Genomic DNA, 21020 nt, shown 5'->3' with positions numbered 1-21020 from the left:
GGGCCACAACGTGCACATTCACAATATCAGTATGATATAGAGCAGGGGTGTCAAACTCATTTTTGTCTCGGGCCGCATTGTAGTTATGAATTCCCTCAGAGGACCGTTAGAACAGGTTTAATCACCAAATCATATTATTACCGTTACACAACAAATTGAGCGATAACTAGTTTTGAAATCAGAAGACAAGGATAATAGTTTGTTCAAGTTACTGTAGAAGAAGGGTTTGGTAAGAGAAAAATTATTATTGTTTATTAAGTGTATGTGTTCACTGTGATGGGTAAAATGCAGAGAACAAATGTTGTGTTCATGCATGCATGTTCATGACAATAAAAGGTGAGTCTTCTTCTTCTTCTTCTATTATTATGACAATTTCGAATTTGGGTACAGATTTTAGGAAAAATCACGGAAGTTGACGAGCATGATTTGCTTTCGCGGGCCACATAAAATGATGTGGCGGGCCGCATCTGCCCCCCGGGACTTGAGTTTGACACCTATGATATACGGTGTTGCAGTTTACACACACAAACTATTATTCTGCTACTTATTATTCAAGGTTAAATGCCATTTTAATATTCTGAATAAAATATAATTGGTTTTATTTCTTAACACAAATCTATATGGGTTAATTTTGATCTGAGCACCACAGATGTCATGCTACAAGCAATTTATTTCTTAAGAGTGCTCTAATATGACTGTATTACATTCAGATACTATAATTACTCATTGTCTTCGCTATAAAAAATATAAATGAATTCATTTAAACATGTTTTAACTGAAAACAATTAGACATTGAAACAATGCATGTTACTTGTCCATTGAACATAGACAAAATACCAAATTGTGTGTTTGTTGTGTGTGCGTGTGAGAGAGACACTGGAAACTAACCTATTATATAAACCCCATCACTGAATGTTGAATGGAAAAATGTTGGGTTTTGCCTCCACAATGCACTGTTTGAGCCTTGTTTAGCTGATTCAACAATTTATATTGACTGTGGTACATGCATCTAAATAGTATACACTTTTTCCATAAATGTCATTAGTGTTCCTGTTTTCAGTTACTACAGTTTGCAATGAAGGCTGTTTTTATCCATTCACTCGTGTCACAAGCTTGTATTAGATTCGAGACATAATAGAAAAATCCACAATGACATCAAGACTACAATTAAATTATAGTGTGTCCCAGCATGAGTGGTAACTTTTTTCCTGAAGTTATCTACTGTACCGAAATCAGAGAAACCTGCTTTGTTCTCAATCCTGCTTCCACGGACCGTCACGGTCACATATCTGATACACTTTCTCCTTGAGGACCAATTACCAGACAGGCAGAGAACAAGATAGTGGCATAACCCACCTAATAGACTGATTATAGGTCAGTTTGGTTCACCGCAGTGTGTGTTAGATGTATGATTGTGCAAGAGAGGGGAAAAGTGGATGACATCACTGAGACAAAATCATTTCTCTTTGGATCTTGAGTTGTAATGTTGCTTCTAAGCTGCCCGTTATCAAGCAGAATATTAATAACCATGCACTGGAATTCAAAGTTTGCTTCTGTTAAAAATAATTCATAATTCATCTGAATAAAACACCTCACCTTTCGCCCAAAGTCTGCTAGGAAAAACTTCAGCTCACCCGTGACCCTAATAAGGGAAAGCGCTATAGAAAATTGATGGATGCTTTGGATAAAAATTTCAAGCAACCCTAAAAGTACATCAGTTTTCAACTAATTACAATGCATTACTTTTTGTGTGAAATCCAACTCTAATCTCATGAGACTCCTGACTGCAGTGTTTCACACACTATTCAAATAGCTGTCAACTCTGACAGACCGCTGGATGTCTGCCACCTCTGGAGCAACGGGCTTCTCCTCAGCAACCCCTGTCAACTTAACACACACACACTTGGTAGACAATATCTGTATGGCGTATATACATCTATAGGAGTTACACGCACGTCTCCGTCAGCCCTGTGCTTAGACAGCTATACCCGCAAGGACACCCTGTCAAAACCTCTTCCCTTTCACTTCCTGTCTCCATGTGCTGCACATCCCACAGCCAGGGGGCTTTGAAATCTGCTCCTTGTTTTTTACCCTCACAACCATCGAACACAGATGTGAGTTTTTCTTCCTTTTCTAATCCACAATGCCTTTTGTTCACTTATTCTGTTAACACATGTCAGGGTGAGCCTTGACATTTTCCAATGTTTTTTTTTTTTCCACTGAAAGGAAAAATAAAAATAAATGCTGTATTCTATGATATAGATATCATACACTAATGAACTTATTTTAAAAATATTTTCTCTTGAGAAAATCCATCCATCCATCCATTTTCTGTACCGTTTATTCTCACTAGGGTCGCGGGCATGCTGCGGCCTATCCCAGCTATTGGGCGAGAAGCGGGGTACACCCTGAACTGGTCGCCAGCCAATCGCAGGGCACATATAAAGAAACAATCATTCACACTCACATTCACACCTACGGGCAATTTAGAGTCTTCAGTCAACATACCTTGCATGTTTCTGGGAGGTGGGAGGAAACCGGAGAAAACCAATGCAGGCATGGGGAGAACATGCAAACTCCACACAGGCGGGGCCGGGCCTTGAACCCCAGTCTGTGAGGCAGATGTGCTAACCAGTCGCTCACTGTGCCTCCTCTTGAGAAAATGTGGATGAAATATAACTATAAGTAATTATTTTTTTAATCTGTGTTTTAGGTATGTGACTTTATCCTTGTTTCAGTGTTGTAATTTCCAATAATGGTCAATGCAATGTTTAGATTGTGTATGAACTGTAGGAGTTTTCCTTTTTGTACTCGAAAATTAGATTTTCCAAAATGAAGGCCTTAATTATCCTTTAAAATTATACTTAATCACCTGTTCAAAAACATTATCATATTTTCTTTTGAAAACTTATTTGTAAAATGTAAAATGTTTGCAATAAGTGTAAAATATTTCATACTTATTTTATATAAATGTTACTTCCTTAAATAAATAAAAAAATACAAGAGAATAAGGTCATTGAGTTTTAAGGAATACATCATAAATCACATGGAAAAAAGTTATAATTTTGGAAGAATCAATGTCTAATTTAACAAGAATGAAATCCTACTTTTACAAGAAAAAAGTATTTTTGTTAAATGTAATATTATAAAAACAAAATTATATACAGGAGCATATACCTGTGTCACAACAGGACTGCTGAGGATCTTTTCAATTAGTTGACAATGAAATTTGTCACATCAATGACAGCATCAGTATGAATAGTTTGATGTGACTGTGTAAACGTTTGAACTACACACACAGAAATCACCTTTTTTGGGGGGGGGTTTGTTCGATCATGTAACCTGATCAGTGATATTGCAGAATAAATACTGTATATGCATGGCAAGTTTTTAACGATAGACTGCTGATGACAGACAGTTATGTTTAAGTTGATGTAGGAAATGTTGTTATTCTACATTACATTATGATTTACTCTATTTCTTTTCACAATTTTAATAATAGTGTAGCCCCAATAGTCAGTTAATTTCAATACAGTACCGAATCTCAGAATCCATTTGAGTGTTTCTGTTAGTTGACCGTCAGGATTGCATCCATTTAATTGAGCTTGCCCCCCCAGATTTATGCCAAGAGAGCCACCTAGAAGTATCTACACAGGATTGCAAGGCAGGAGATGCTTTCATCATTGCACTTTTCAACATTTGTACCTGCCTGAATGAAATCCCCAAGGCCTTAACTCAGGTCCTTCAACCATACCTGGAGAGCGTGCATGTATGGGAACATCTCTACACTGTGGCAGGTAAAGCAGCCTCCAGCCATTGAATAAAATGAATGACTTTTCTTCACAAAGTCCTGTCTTTATTATCGCCATGTGAATGGTTCTATATGTCATTTGTAAAGGCTCCTACTGTAGTTATGCGACCTGCGCTTTACTATGTAGACTGTATAAAAAGACATTGATGGACGAGACTTGACCATACACCGTTTAAGATGTAAAACACTAAAAGCTTTGCAGTCCGCTAACAGTTTTGAGTTGTTTTTTCAAGTGCGAGTGTCGAGATGGAAAATAACTTTTAATATGCTTGTGCTGAAAACAAAATTATTCATTTTTTTTCTGTGATTATGATTTGATGGTCCTGGTTGAGTGGTAACCACTGAAAGCAGAGCAAGGGAGGGGTTGACAGAGAGAATACATTTTAACCAACCTTCATTAATCCTTACAGGTTAATTAGTTTAACCGTTAAATTGTGCCAAATCTTTGCGATGTAGTTTTTGGTTACACAACAGCTGATCACGTTCCTCTTCCAGGAAGTGGTTTCAAATCAATACACGAGTCAATACAATAGCAGGAGGTGTGCAAAGTGTGAAAACCAAGTGACTTTGAAAAATTGGTCTAGGTCTCACCTGCCTCTGCGCAGTGCCTTGTCAAACAGCTATATCATTTTGTGTTCCGCTCCAGTCTTTTTCTGTGGGTCTGAGGTCGCACATTTGTTAGACGTCCCATAAGATTTCACAGCACTTCCACTACCAGCATACTTTATCTGTCCCGTAGCCTTTTGCTTCTACAGCGGCTGCGATGGGAAATTTATGACAGCCATACAACTTCATGCGGTAGCTTCGCAGCTATCAATATGAGCCGGATATGAAAGGGCAGAGCAATGGAAGATGTACTGTATGGCACCTTGAGAGGGTACTAAGACTTTCACCATCGGGCCACTGAAATTGATTGAAAACATCTGAATGTGACCGGTTATTACTTGCTTTATTGCAGACATTTTAGCTGAATATATCAGCAATCTAATCTCTATATTTGACATTTATGTCAAAAGTAAAGTTGTGACATGGGAAGAAAGTGGACTATCCCAATGGACTCACAATACTCGTGTTAATGCCAGCGTAGCATGAAGCCATAGTGGAAGTCACCCCTGGCTGGAGCTTTTGGGGGGGTGCTCAATTTTCAAGAGAGGTGAGAAAAATGTCTGTAGCTGTAGTAGTATAAATTGTAGTTGTCATAATCTTAAAAAATCTGCAGTCACCCTTCTTGCTACTCTACTTGCGTCCCGACTCCTCCTTCACTTGTTTAGGAGTCAGTAGCACATTTCTGCGAGGTATGAGGTCTTATCTCCCCTCCAAAAATAACATTACTGTCACATTTGGTCTTGAGCACACTGGTTTATAAGCCACACATACTACTCATACAAATTGATGGCCATGTCGATTGGTGTCAAACTCAAGGCCCGGGGGCCAGATGCAGCCTGCCACATCATTTTATGTGGCCCGCGAAAACAAATCACGCTCGTCAACTTCCGTGATTTTTGCTAAAATCTGTACCCAAATTCCAAATTGTCATAATAATAAACAATAATGTTGAGATATTGCATTTTTCTGTTACCAAACCCTTCTTCTACAGTAACTTAAACAATACTTTCAATGTAGGAAAGAAATACACTGCAGAATACATAGTAGTTCAGTGAGGAAATGGCGTCGCCTTCTGCACTTGTGTCAGGCAGGCTGACGTGTCCAAAATGTAGGTGGGCCAAAATTTGGCTGACCATCAAATATCCATCCATCCATTTTCTGAGCCGCTTCTCCTCACTAGGGTCGCGGGCGTGCTGGAGCCTATCCCAGCTGTCATCGGGCAGGAGGCGGGGTACACCCTGAACTGGTTGCCAGCCAATCGCAGGGCACATACAAACAAACGACCGACCATTCGCACTCACAGTCACACCTACGGGCAATTTAGAGTCCCCAATTAATGCATGTTATTGGGATGTGGGAGGAAATCGGAGTGCCCGGAGAAAACCCACGCAGGCACGGGGAGAACATGCAAACTCCACACAGGCGGGGCCGGGGATTGAACCCGGGTCCTCAGAACTGTGAGGCTGACGCTCTAACCAGTCGTCCACCGTGCCGCTACCATCAAATATTTCACCAAAAAAAAAAAGGCTAAAATTACTGCTGAGTCTATTTTGGGGGGGATTTCTTTTCTCTACAGACATAATTTTTAAGTCCAGGACTATAGAAAAAGTGTCAATGTTCACAGTATTAGGTAAGTTCTTTACATATGTTGCATTTTCCTATTTTGCCAGAAACAACTCAGAAAGTGCCCGTCGTGGTCGACTGTATCCGGGTCATAGTCACCAAGTCCACTAACACGCTTGTGACACACCTGGTTACCATGGTGACAGACTGGCAGGCTTCAAATGAGCCCAGCGGAGCCTCGTGGGTGAGAGACGTTCCAGAAAGTGTCTTGGCTAAGGTGCCCAAAGGCTGGAACTACACGCCAGTGGAAGCACAAGGAAGGGAGACTGTTTGTTCTAAGAGTAAGCAAATAAGTAAGTTTCTGCATTTACAAGTAGCATTCATTTATAATTAACGTATTATTTATATAAATTCTCCCTGCAGCTGTCACATCCCTCGCCATTCAAGCCATGTCCTTCATTTTCACTAACCTGCCGCTGGTTGTAGCGTCCTTGCCCCTCCCCATCCGCTATCTCTTCCAAGTGGCAGAGAAGCATCTTTCTCAGCATGCCCGACAGCTGCGCTCGATGGGTCTGTTGCTGTGGTTCCTCTTTAACTGCCTGATCCACAGTCTCAGGGACCTTCACACACTTAAAAAAATCAGCGGGCTAGCCCTGAACCGTCATGCCAAGGACCGCCTGGCCCTGTTGGCTGAGTGTCTCCAGGTTTCAATGGGGATTCAACAGAAGGTAAAGGTGTGAATAATAGAATAATACCCTAATGAAGCTCTTCTTGACACCAGAGTGGATAATATATCATTACTGTATATTTCACTTTGGTTGTTCAGGGCTAGTTAATTCCAAAGGGAAACTGTTAATCTCTGTGATAAGGTATAGCTAATGATTATTTAATGCATGAGGCCATGTTGAACTTCTTTGTGAGTTTGCTTGGTGATTAGGATCAGGACATGATTGAGACAAAAATATATTAATGGAATTAACAATTTGAAAATACTCTATAAAAAAATCATTTGTTTTTTTTAGTAGTTTTTATTAACGATCACACTATTATGTTAAACCTCACATCACTTTAAATGGAGCCATATATATACTTTGTGTGTGTTTCTTACATACAACAGGGTGTCCCCAAACCCACAGTGCACAAGGTGCTGCAGGCTCTGGAGGAAAAAAGACCAAAGTGGATGAACATGCAGCTGCAAAAGGCCCGCAAACTCTGCATAAACAGGTGAAGGGTCAACTGGAAGTATTAAAACAGAGGTCAAGGTCAAAGTGGCATTAATGTTCTCTAATGTGAACGTGTTCATGCATGCCGGACAGTGTAATCCATCACTCGGTTTGCAAATGTTGAATATTCACACAGAGCTAGCATTTTATTCATATAATTTGGTTGAGTAAATTATTTGTCCACTAGACATTATATGTGTGATGTATTAAAATACAATTGTAGTTGAGGCTCGGTAGTCAATGAACGGGGAGGTCCGCACATATTATTTCCAGACATATTTGACATTCAGGGAATTCAGTGGAACCTGAAAGGTCGACCACAATCCGTTCTGGGATGCTCGACAACCAGTTTTGTTTTCATGGACTAGAATAGAGCTTGATCTTTCAGTAATAATCTCCAGCATAGGTTTAATGTTACCAATATGTGCTAATCAAAAAATAAAGTACATGTGTACTCAGACTTTGATGATGCAACAAACAATGGTGTATATTTCGTTCATATTTTATCACAATTGTAGATGTAACCCTATTGTATTGAGCAGCCAGGACAGAGATGCATGCACCTCACTACACAACTACTATGTCCCAATTACTTCCATTTCTGGTGCTATGGTTGTGATCACGGTTTTCCTCTTTGTCATGATTAGTACTCGTTAGTGCTGGTACACAAAAATCACATGGAAAAAGCTAAAGAAAGAGCTAAATTATTTAGCTTTTAAAGTGATTGTCATGGTTGCACCGTACCTTTAAGCCTTTGTTGCGCATACAAATTTTGACAGTTAAGTGTTAAGGCAGGGGTCACTAATCTTTTTGAAACCGAGAGCTACTACTTGGGGACTGATTAATGTGAAGGGCTACAGTTTGAGCCACTCTTCTGAAATTACGTATTTGCTCAAAGTATCTTTAATGATATGTTATGAATAATAATGAATTACATTCATCTATGTAAAGACACTGATGTTAATGATTTTAGTCAAGGTGGAGGGAATTATGAAAAGTTTCAAATACCAGTCAGCACAAAACATTCAGGTTTCCGCTAGAAAGCGATAAAAAATGTCAGGATAAGCCTACTAGAACAACTGAACTTTATTTAGGGTTAATCAGAGGCATTTTAAATGGTGGCATGTGAGTGCTGTCTCCCATTTAACATGAGTTTGAATGTGATTGATTAATTCTGAACACAGCCAAATCCCCAGTTATAAGGGAATAGGCATAGTTGTGCAATCAAATTATAGCAGTTGTTTATTTTGACTTCACCTCTCCAAAAGACTATTTTTTTTCTTTTGTGTGGACTTTTTTCTTTTGTGTAGACTTTTTATATTTACTGTATTTTGTAGAACAGACCTGTGGGCTACTCCTATGGCTCTTGGGGCCACCACTTTGGTGACCATTGTGTTAAGGTAACATGTCTACGTGAAGGATCGATGTGTATCAGTCACAGTTATTGTAGTGTAAGACATGGTAACAAGTGGATTGTTATAGCCAGAATCATGTTTCTTATTTCTTTCTTCACTACAACAGAGTCACCTGAAGACAAAAACAAGGTGACATCTACGATTAAAAACTAAATGAAATAAACAAAACTTTGACAAGATAATGAACATTAATCTGAAATTGGGATTTTAGTGACAAGAAGAGGGAAGAAGATGGGTGTTTTTTAAGGGAGGCGGCAAAGGAAGGAGATTTTGGCAGTGTAGAGGTGTGAGTGTGGTGGGGGGGGAGGAAGAGTGATTATGTATCACCTGTCTGAGGCATTCAGTGAGATCATTACTATTCATTAAACTAACCTTCACAGGGAAGTGACGCCTGGCTTGTAAACAATCACAATACAGTGTCCGAATAAGAAACAGCCTGTGTGTGTGGCAGATCGAGTGGCTCCCCCCAAAAATAACTTCACTCACCAACAACTCAAGTGGGTCCACGCTTACACATAAACACAATCATTTAATCCTCCTTTCAAAGAACATATGCCCACCCAAACCATTGCCCGCTTTCCTTTACCAGTTTAACCCCGCCCTTTCCTGTAGTCACCCACCTTGTCTTTGCAAAGTAATTTGCAGAGGAGAAGATTATTGTTCTCCATCATGGTGACCCTGGCTGAGCTGACGGGATGCATACACAGATGAAGATGAATGCAGTTATTCCTTGGCGGAGGTCTGCCTCTTTCAGGGCACATTGGCCCTAATGACATGATTGATAGGCTGTCCCAAATCCGGAGGGGCCCTCATTAATCACCCTGCTGACTGAATCCAATCATCTGCTTCACCTGCACAGTGATGGACAGGAAAGGATACACAGCGCAGGTGCTGACACGGATGCACAGCCACCGTCCCAGACAACACGACCGCTGGGGACGGCAGGCAAAAGAATGAGGAGGTGCATGGACAAGAAGGACCCCCTCTTCCTATGCCACCCTCAATGTCAAGTAGTCAATGACTGGCTGACAGGCTGCACCATTCCTGCCTCCTTATAATTACAAAGTCGGGAGAGTTAGGGAGAGAACAATGACAGGAAGTGGATGCGAAGGTTTGATGGACGGTAGTGGGACATCCATCTGTACAAGAAGGCTAGGAAAATGATGGGGGCATTTGTCAGGACTGGAGGACTGTACATGTGTGAGGACCTTGACACACAATTCCACACACACACACACACACACACACACACACACAAGACATGCTAAAGACACACACAAATCACTTTGAGTGCGCCAACATCCTTCGCTCAAAATCCCTGGCACGTGTTTCACAAATGATGTGAAAACAGTGTAAGGCATTCCACTATCAGCTCAGTTTTTGTATTTATTTATCTATTTTATTTTATTTTTTTGTCCACCACCTGTGACTCTGACAACTCACTGGCTCTCCCTCTTGTTTGATGAACACTTTGTCCAACTATGCTACTTAAATATTGGTAATAATGGTGGTACTTGGGGAACCAAGTATATTTTAGGTGGTACTTGGTATAAAAAAGTTTTAACCACTGTTGTTCATGTTAATTAATACATCATGTTTCTCAAATTCTGTCCTTATTGGGCTAAATAAGGGACCCAAATTATTAGATATACTGTAGGTAAAGGAAGTATGATGCAGGGCATTTCTACAATAAAGCTAAAATCACAGAAATAAATATACTGTTAAATTAAATCCACATTTACACTGTCAAAATCAGTACATATTATATCTTACATATTATCTTGTAGCCCTTGTATTGGAGTTACTAAGTGTGTATGTGTACCTTTATTTTATGGCCGGAAAATGAATTTTCTTGTGGATTAACATATTAGTGCCTCCATATTCTCTCTAAACACAAACAGCGAGTGTCACTCTGTGTCCCACTGTCTTGTTTTTATGGACTCCTCACTTTTCCCATGGTATCTCTTTTTCCTCTCCCAGCGTCCAAGAGCAAGGCAAGGAAAGCGGAGTGGCTGGAGCCGAACTGACCGAGCAGAAAATGGGCCTGATGCTGCTGGAGGTCTGCCACAAAGCAGGGGGCAGAGACTACCTGGGGCACATCCATCACATCATCCAAGGCAATGAGGTAGGGAAGGACTCCCTCTCCTCAGCACGTTAGGTGGCCGCTGGCCCGAGGCTGCGGGTTGGGGAGAAGCTGTAGGGGGAGGTGTTTTTGGGGATGAGGATGAAGAAATATGCTGCTTCTGCTGCTTGGGGGTACGTGCGGCTTTGTCTGTTGTTCAGGTGACCTGAAGGGTGTGCCCCCGCAGTGATTCCACATGTAATACACTCAGCTCATGTAAGGTAAATTAAAGAGTATCCCCACATTTTAGTATCATTTGGGAAATAGAGGAATTTGTAAATCCTGGATTTTTTTTATAGGCAATTTTTAATCAATGTTGTATTATTTATATTATGTTTGTGACAAATATAGTCTAACCAGTTTCAGCAGTAGGTACATTGCTATTCTAAAAAAAAAAAAAGTACAGTTATACTTACTTTTGCCTAACATTGTGAGAGAGGTATTAATTTAATTTAACATCAGTGCTGTTATTCTTGGCAGTAGTGTAGAATTGCACTGAGTCATACTGAGAGGTGTTTTGCTCATATACTGTAGCTAAATAAAATAGACAAAGCTACCTTAAACTGTGTATTTAAGAAGACTGTAACAAACAAGGGTGTAACAAAGATGCCATTATAAAGTTATGACTTTAAGATGTCCTTCAATAATACTTTTCCTTTAGTGAAAAAGTGAGTGGTTTTGATTCAGCACTTGTATTAGATATAATTAGGCTAGCTATTCATGATTACCTTTTGTTTAAGTAAACAATAAACAGTAATATATACTGTACAACAAAGGAAAAACAATACTACACAGTTATGACATCCTCAAGAGAAACTACTGGTAACTAAAGTAAACTTTGTTGTTGTTGAACTAGACTGCCTGCTTCAAGCAAAGCATAGTTCTATATATTATTTTATGTAAAATCCACAGCCATATTTTTACAGTCTAGTAACAATATGTTTCATTCTGTTGATTTTTTTCTAGTATTCTCCACTTTTTACATTGGTAAACTCATAACTAAATTTAATGACAAAGACAAATAGCAATTTAGTCCTTGGACAGTTCTATGAAGTAAGCAGCCTTCAATGACCGTCATATCCATAGTTACAGTTCCCATATATTTTACAATAAATTGTCTATAAGGATGCAGCTTGGAATAGCAACAACATGTACAGCATGTGCATTAGGCTGCTGTTGATGAATTCCATAAACAGCAATAACTCTGCATGGAAATGTGATTGGGCTACCTAAGCAAGCTGTAGCTGGCGAGAGAATTTCTACCCAGCTAAGGCTGAGACAAGAACACCCAGGTCAGGGACACTCTTGAGCTGGCGGTGAGGTGGAGCGAGAGGAGGTTCACAAGCCATGTCAAAGTGACGGATGGGAGTGGCAAATTCACAACAGGACATCCACGACACTTTCTCTCGCACAATATGACTTTCACATGTATTTTTGCTTTCGTACAACACTGTAGTAACTGAATTATATCCCATTGACAAAATGCTTTCAGTTTGGTGACATGATGTTGTATTACCTTCTCTGTTAGGGTTCTCCTTTGTTGATCCCGTGTGTTGACTTCTGCCTTGTCCATAGGAATTGCTGATGTCTAAATTGAGCAGTAACACTGACTTGCCCTGCGATCCTCCTCACTTGGTGAGCTTTGACGTGAGCAATCATGTGCGCTCCACCAAATTCAACCCATTGGATCAGTTTGACCGAATTGGCAAAAAGAAGCTGAATCAGGTCAGTAAACAGAGGTTATATTACTGCTGTTTTTATCACAGTTCAAGAGTTAACTTGCTTTTTAAACTCCATCACCGTGCTTGAATACTATTGCTGTGCAGGGTTGTGTCATTGTGAGTGGATCTCTCCCAACTAAAAAAACTTTTAGAGAGACAAACTTGTCTTTAGTGACCTGGTTATTATTGCGTATGATGTTGCCAGGTCTTTTCAGGAATCGGCTTCCTAACTTGGTTTAGTTTGCAGCCTTTCCCAACAATAAGCGCAAGTGGCAGAAAGAAAAGTGTGGCAAATAAATAATCCCAAAAAAAACATCATTTTTAATGTATTAAAAAAGGAAGTGTGTTAAACCAGTTTCCTCAACGTTTTTTACGACATGGGCCAGTGTTTGTCTAACCTAAAAAACAAAAAATTAAATAATTTAAAAAAAAAAACTCTTTACAAAGTCATTCAATAAATCCTTAGCCTAATAGCATAACTGCCCGGATCATTTTTAACTTACTTTCATAACATCAATAAAAAATACCAATGTGCTTGCTTAAAATTCTTAAAATTAAAATATCTTTGTCTGTGTGGATTCTCAGTCTTGCAGGACATGGTAATCTGCATAGGTTATATCGAGGCAACTGGACTCTCTGATTTAGGAAACTACGCTATTAGGCTAACAAAATGTTTTACTGAGATTGATTGAGCCAGTTTTCCAGATGGGTGATTATAGTGCGGTTCAATGTACGTGAGTGCACATGCCTACATATTGTATATTGTTCTGTTATGTTTACTAAGCATGCATTCATCCAAGACCTTGAATATTTACTCTCTGTCATTTTTACTGGCTGAGTAAACTAACAAAAAAAGTTATTATTTTCATCTGCTAATAGCAAAGATCCCAACCAGAGGATCCCAGAAACTGTGTACAGTTCCTGACATTACGGCCATCTATTCCTCCTGACTTATTAATAACAATGCGTCCTGAATTGTCTGCGTCTTTTGTGTGTCCCCTCTGGCCATTGTGAGTGTGTGCAAACAATGTACGCTCATGCTCGTGTAACTTATGTTCGTACACACTCAATATCTCACACAGCTCACCCACATCTTTTTTTTTTCAAATTCCAATTTCTAATTTTTGCACAGCTGTTTATATTTTTCAATACATGTCCTGTTTTCAGCCTATTACAGAAGCAGCATAGCTTTGCATAGAAACACCTTATTAAGAGAATGATTAACATGACTTCTCCACTTTTGACGCCTATGTAGTTTGTCAAATAGAGTGGAGACAAGAGGGGGCGAAGTTACATCCATCAATCTCCCATGAAGAACGATCAGAAAAAGGATGGATGAATGAATGGATTTCTCCTCCTTTTGTCAATAAAGCTCAGGCTTCAGTTAGGAGTGACATTTTGGCAATCAAAACTCTCCGATTTTAATTTGCTACCCCAATCTGGTGTTGGTGCCAAGTGTGTTGGAGAAAAAGAGACGAGGAGAAGAATGGGTGGTGTTGTGGTGCTTTTGGAGCAAGGGATAGAAACAAAAACAGAATAGTAGGAAGACTAACGACTCCCTTCCCAAAATCGATTTATCTTTCTATAAATAATGACAACATCCCCTCAAATGGATTTATAAATTAATTGCTGTCTTATTGAAACACAAACAAAAAACAGCATTTTCTGCAGACATGATATATGGCCGCCTGGCATTGGTGGCCTGCACTCGGGACCGCTCCCTTCTTTTTGTTAGTGGATCCCAGCTGTAGCAGTAATGCAGTGATTCTATTAACCCTGATTCATATCTAACAGCACTTTGTGCTCATTCATCTACAGGGTGCAGTGGTTGAGTGGGAATGGGAATGGCCAAGGTTGCTGCCTACGTATCAGGACATGTGTCAGCTCACCTTCAAAACTCTGTTGGCCAACAGGTAAACTGCTTCTACATGTTGCATAAACAGGAAGATTGAAAGTGTATCTTTGTACGTGTACAAATGTCCTCGGCTAAGCTTAGGCAGAACTATGTCATCTGGGTGTAGTAGCTTTTATGTCTGAAATGGCAACCCATTTACCACTTGGTTTGAGATGACTCTGCTCACTATCTACACTTTGCCATCAGCACAACCAGGTAGTCTTTCTAATGCTTGGTCAGGCGCTGTTCCAAGGATGGGTCAATACTGCGACGAAGTTTGTACTGTATGGGTGACTTAAACCACTGATGGTTGCTCAATGATCATGGAGATTTGTCATCCTTTTTGTTTAATTGTAACATTTAGTCATACACGGCAAGAAACGGGGGGGGGGGGGGGGGGGGGGGGGGGAAATAAGGTTTAGTTTACAGTGTTGCTGTGCCCTTCGCTCCAGATGCTGCAGTATAATACAGTCCGTTGTCTTCCTGCCGGCGGCACGGTGGCCGACTGGTTAGAGCGTCAGCCTCACAGTTCTGAGGACCCAAGTTCAATCCCCGTCCCCGCCTGTGTGGAGTTTGCATGTTCTCCCCGTGTCTGCGTGGGTTTTCTCCAGGCACTCCGGTTTCCTCCCACATCCCAAAAACATGCATTAATTGGAGACTCTAAATTGTCCGTAGGCATGATTGTGAGTGCAAATGGTTGTTTGTTTCTATGTGCCCTGCGATTGGCTGGCAACCAGTTCAGAGTGTACCCCGCCTCCTGCCCGATGACAGCTAGGATAGGCTCCAGCATGCCCGCGACCCTAGTGAGGAGAAGCGGCTCAGAAAAGGGATGGATGGATGGATGTCTTCCTGCCCTCAGTCTCTTCTTGCATGCAATTCAGCAACATGTCAAGAAGTAAAAGCAGGACACCTCTCCACTGATTTTTGTTTGTTAGTGTGATATTTTGTGTAGTGAAAAACCGAGGGCCCCAAACCAAGTGGTTGGTTTTCCTTTCAGTTGATTTACCAGCCACAGTGGATGATGGAGTAATTTGTTCTAATCTGTTGAATGGTCAACAGAAAATTGTCTCTTATGTTAAACAACTCTAATGAAAAATAAAATGTACAAAATATTATAGATAACAATGCACAAAGGTCATCTGACTTTTAAAGTTTGTGTATTTCTGTTAGGTGTTCATAGTTCATCAATTGGTGGTTTGCACTGTGTTGCACTATTAAACCATCCTCCTTACACACAATGCACAAGAAAGGTGAGCCAGATTAGGGTTAAGCATTCCAAACCCTGGTTTGGTGAAATAAACTGAACTGTACTCGATGTTGTAAACATGACAAGCCATCCTAACCAGACAAACTTGTTGGGAGGATGTTAAAAAAGCTTGGATCTTTGTGTCATCTGATTGACTTCAACCAAAGTCCACTAACGGTGTCCCATCCTCCTCAGCCACCTTGTCCTCTCATGTTCTTGCTCTGAAAGTTCCATAAATATTTATGCAGGTATGTGACACATATTAGATGGCAATGCTTCTGGCTGTTCCCTGTTCGACTTTCCCAGCTGTCACGCTACCAGCGATCAGGGAGCCATAGGGCTACTGCACCTTGTCTCCAACGCCTACACTCAATCCATTCTAAATCACCGCCATTGTTAAACCAACATACACACACACACACACCTTGCTCACAAAGGGCAAGCTCTGCATCTGCCAAGGACACAGGTCTAATAAGGGTGAAGTGTACAGCGCTGTGCTGTGTTGTGATGAGCTTTGTCTTCTTTAGGCCTCTCCCCCTTCTTCACACACATACACACACAATGACATTCTCCCTTGTCATGTAGTCTGTTTTGCTCTATGTTAAACACTTACTCCATTTGTTCAGCGGAACCAAATAACATTCATAAACACAGGCTTTCACATATAGTGGATTGACGTGAGTGGGAGAGAATGGCACCCAAAATACGATGAGGCATCGGCGTAGGATGGGGTAAAGGTTATATAACTCACCCTAATCTCACTGTATCAAAAGTATCTATGATGCTGTCATTTGCCTCATTAGTCAGTCTTTGTCGGACCAGAGGAGCAAATTTCATGGAGGATTTAGAGAATGGCTTTAGTTTACATGGTTGGCGTCATATAGGCTGTCAAAGTCTCTTGACTCCAAAAGAGCTCCAAAGGAAAGGCCATTTGTGGGATAATGCGTTGATGTCAGATGAGTCACTGTTTGTTACCACAGATAATAATAACACTTTCTATTTAAATGCAGACTCAAGTACCCTTAACTATGTTCTCAGAGGCTCCACAACAAATGCTATTCCGTGCAATCCAAACAGTGTGTCCTTGTGTCCAATCGGTTTTCAAATAGGAGTACTACTTTTGAACGGCTCTATTTTCCAGAACTTAAGCTTTACCAAGCCTACCAATTTTATTTATTTATTTATTTATTTTTGTTAAAGGTGTCCTGCCTGAAAAATAGTATGTCCCCAAAGGTATACAATTCGGAATTTAACCAAAAGCATCAGTTCATCATAACATTACCTTAATACGAGACTTTAATTCAATGAGTATCCAAGGCCCACCGCACACCGAGCGGTGTGGCCGAACACCACTGAACTGTCGTGCAGCGTGCGCGGATTTGCAACTAGTTTCCATGGGTGGCCGCCCGTCAAGCCTTTAATTTCACTGCGATTCAAATTGATCGCAGGTGAACAGCGTCGCAACATCGCGGATGTAACGGCCAATTAAACATGCCATGTCTTATCACGAGCTGTCACAACAAAAATTATGTCTCCTGGTACAAACCGACAAAGAGCTGGTTGCCGCCAAGCTATACCAGTACAGTATACAGTATATACTGTATAGACAGTATGTTGTGTTTTCAATAATACTTAACTATACAGGTATTTATATTTTTATTTCTACCTGTGGCTGAAAAGATGAGACGTGGAGACCGAAATACATGAGTGCAGTCAATGAATGGAACAGACCGCCTGTCAAATATCCACACGCCACTCTATTTTTTTGCACGTTTCCTCTCTTCGTATTATTATAATATATTGTAGGGGTTAGGGAATAGAAAATAAGAGCTACAGTAAATATGTGCCGCCTCAAAACATCGTTATGCAATAAGAAGACCAGCTGTCGCATTTTTTCCATTGCAGCGAGTTGGCATATGTGCGAAGGTTAATCACCTAGTGTCTGGGTGTAAGTCGGTGACTAATTTTTTTTTCGTGATTGTCCACTTTAGTCGTGTTTGGCTGCATCGCTCGGTGTGCGCCAGGCCTAAAGCAAGGGGTTTCCACCTTTTTGAAATTGAGAGTTACTTCTTTGTTACTGACTAGTGCGAAGGGCTGATATTGTCCATCTTAAGAGCTTTAGTCACCTTGAATGACTTCCCTTCCCTTTACAGAGCTAATAATTTGCTCCCCAGACTGTGTGAGTTAGCAGTGTGGCCCATTGGCCGGTGGCCTCCTATATATTGTTACAGTGGCAGGACAGTTATTGTGCCCAGGGTTTATATCACATTCTAATAGAGCAAGGCTATGAGTTAAGGGCAGTAGGCTTTTACACCAGGGCTGTTAAATCACTGTTCAGATGACTTCATTAGCAGAGCAGGACACATGCTGAGACACTTATCCCTCCATGCGCACACACACACACACACACACACACACACACACACACATGCACGCGCTTTCACCCTGCTACCTTGATGGTGTAGCATCGGTGTTAGACAGGATGGGGAGTGGATTTATTCAGGTGTGTATGTCCTTCTTTGTCACCCGTCACTTCAGTTCCCTCAGCATGATGGCTCATCCATCATCTGCAGATTGAGCTTTTCAGCAGAAACCAGACTGATTAATACCACCCCAGGACCCCCAGGGTAGCCCGGCTGACTGGGCTGACCTGGCTTCCTGCTACACCGGCTGTGTGAGTGTGTAGATAGATGGCTTGTGGGTGGACTAACTTTCTTAGATGGCTTGTTCCCTGACAAAATGGTTGGCCGATAGGCTGCCTATAGCTGGCTATTTTACTGAGCATTACTGAAAGTAATTAAGTATGATTGGTGAAAAGGCCTAAGAACTATTGATATTCTAAAACTAAAAATAGCAAATCTCAAATTACTCGATTGCTTCTACAGTATATGAGGTATAATATATAAAGGTACCCAAGCATTACATTAAATGGTTATTTAGACTGGTTAATATGAAGCCTATACAGTATGTCATGATTAATCCGAAGGCAGAAATCAAGTGGGAGCAACAGTATATCATCTACTTTGAATTAGGAACAAGAGGGTCACAGTTCAGGTTTGCCCAACCAGTCTGCATATATTTTGTGGACTTGGAGAAGGCGTTCAACCGTGTCCCTCGGGGAGTCCTGTGGGGGGTGCTTCGGGAGTATGGGGTACCGAACCCCCTGATACGGGCTGTTCGGTCCTTGTACGACCGGAGTCAGAGTTTGGTCCGCATTTCCGGCAGTAAGTCGGACTCGTTTCCGGTGAGCATTGGACTCCGCCAAGGCTGCCCTTTGTCATCGATTCTGTTCATAACTTTTATGGACAGAATTTCTAGGCGCAGCCGAGGCGTAGCGGGGGTCCGGTTTGGTGGCCTCAGTATTGCAACTCTGCTTTTTGCAGATGATGTGGTTATGTCGGCTTCATTAAGGCGCGATCTCCAACTCTCACTGGAGCGGTTTGCAGTATTAAGCGGTTGGGATGAAAATCAGCACCTCCGAATCTGAGACCATGGTCCTCAGTCAGAAAAGGGTGGAGTGCCCTCTTCAGGTTGGAGATGAGATCCTGCCCCAATTGGAGGAGTTCAAGTATTTTGGGGTTTTGTTCACGAGTGAGGGAAGAATGGAATGGGAGATCGACAGGCGGATCGGTGCAGCGTCTGCAGTTATGCGGACTTTGTATCGGTCCGTTGTGGTAAAGAAGGAGCTAAGCGACGCTCTCGATTTACCGGTCGATCTACGTTCCTACCCTCACCTATGGTCACGAGCTGTGGGCCGTGACCCAAAGAACAAGATCCGGATACAAGCGCCCAAAATGAGTTTCCTCCGTAGGGTGTCCGGGCTCTCCCTTAGAGATAAGGTGAGAACCCCGGTCATCTGGGAGGATCTCAGAGTAGAGCCGCTGCTCCTCCACATCGAGAGGAGCCAGATGAGGTGGCTGGGGCATGTGATTCGGATGCCTCCCGGACGCCTCCTCAGTGAGGTGTTCCGGGCACGTCCCACCGGGAGGAGACCCCGGGGACGACCAAGGACATGCTGACATCTTTCGGCTGGCCTGTGAACGCCTCGGGATCCCCCTGGGAGAGCTGGATAAAGTGGCTGGGGAGAGGGAAGTCTGGGCGTCCCTGCTAAAGCTACTGCCCCCGCGACCCGACCTGGGATAAGCGGTAGAAAATGGATGGATGGATGGATGGATACAAATAGTCAAGGTCCATGGGCACACCATAAAAGGGCATTTCATAGATTTGGAGTACTGTATATCAGAATCAGAATCAGAATCAGAATCATCTTTATTTGCCAAGTATGTCCAAAACACACAAGGAATTTGTCTCCGGTAGTTGGAGCCGCTCTAGTACAACAGACAGTCAATTTACAGAACACTTTGGAGACATAAAGACATTGACAAAAAACAACAACAAACAACAATTGTGCAAAAAGATGCAGAGTCCTCAGTTCAAATGGCTAATATCGCAATAGTCCGGTGCAATGACCATTGTGCAAAGGGCACTGAGACTTCAAGGAGTGTATGCGGTTTAAAGTGACGAGTACTGCGATAATCTGGGACAATGGTTGTGCAAATGTTACAGATACTCCTCAATCAGTGTGCAAATGGAGCAGATGCTACTCTGGCATGAGTGGCCACTATATGCAAATAGTGCAGCACGGCGAGACAACTACAGTGAGTGCACGAGTAATACATAATACAGAAATGTGACAACGAACTCAAGTCAAAAAATTGCCAGCTTGTTGTAATGGAATTGTAAGTTAGCTGTTCAAGAAGTTGATTGCAAGAGGGAAGAAGCTGTTGGAATGTCTACTAGTTCTAGTTTGCATTGATCGGTAGCGCCTACCTGAGGGAAGGAGCTGGAAGAGCTGGTGACCAGGGTGGGGAGGGTCCGAGAGGATTTTGCACGCCCTTGTCTTAGTTCTGGCAGCGTGCAAGTCCTCAAGGGTGGGTAGGGGGGTACCGACAATCCTTTCAGCAGTTTTGATTGTCCGTTGCAGTCGGAGTTTGTCCTTTTTTGTAGCAGCACCAAACCAGACTGTGATGGAAGAACACAGGACTGATTCGATGACCGCTGTGTAGAACTGTCTCAGCAGCTCCGGTGGCAGGCCATGCTTTCTCAGAAGCCGCAGGAAGTACATCCTCTGCTGGGCCTTTTTGAGGACGGAGTTGATGTTGGTCGCCCACTTCAGGTCCTTGTGATGTATATTTGCTCATTTCTTTCATAATGAGTCTCTCGAAGGTTTAAAGTGGTTTCCAAATATCCAAAGTCAATAACATTTGCTTTCACGCTTGTACAAACTGCTGGTTTGCAAAGTTTGCATGATAATTGTCATAACCTGCTCACTGACACGTCCTCCTTCCTTGCAACAAAGGTATTGATTCTAAAGTGAATAATTTTTTTACTGAATAGTTTCTTTTCAGCTGGACCTTGG

General features: G+C 41.6%; 1 protein-coding gene across 8 annotated transcripts in view; it reads left to right on the top strand.

Annotated features, from left to right (window-relative positions):
• Positions 1–21020, top strand: part of kiaa0825 (KIAA0825 ortholog) — a 174464-nt gene that overhangs the window by 57828 nt on the left and 95616 nt on the right. For 6 of the 8 annotated variants that reach the window (XM_061767232.1, XM_061767230.1, XM_061767228.1 and 3 more), the window contains 7 exons: positions 3618–3797; positions 6088–6333; positions 6404–6708; positions 7098–7204; positions 10599–10743; positions 12316–12465; positions 14280–14374. In XM_061767232.1, the coding sequence (XP_061623216.1) occupies positions 3618–3797; positions 6088–6333; positions 6404–6708; positions 7098–7204; positions 10599–10743; positions 12316–12465; positions 14280–14374 (1228 nt within the window). The remainder of the gene's footprint in view (positions 1–3617; positions 3798–6087; positions 6334–6403; positions 6709–7097; positions 7205–10598; positions 10744–12315; positions 12466–14279; positions 14375–21020) is intronic. The other 2 variants (XM_061767229.1, XM_061767234.1) reach the window with 2 other exon arrangements.

This window comes from Phyllopteryx taeniolatus, chromosome 3, assembly GCF_024500385.1.
Source record: "Phyllopteryx taeniolatus isolate TA_2022b chromosome 3, UOR_Ptae_1.2, whole genome shotgun sequence".
Lineage (NCBI taxonomy): Eukaryota > Metazoa > Chordata > Actinopteri > Syngnathiformes > Syngnathidae > Phyllopteryx > Phyllopteryx taeniolatus.
The sequence above is the reverse complement of the archived record's forward strand: the minus strand, read 5'-3'. Positions and strand labels throughout refer to the sequence as shown.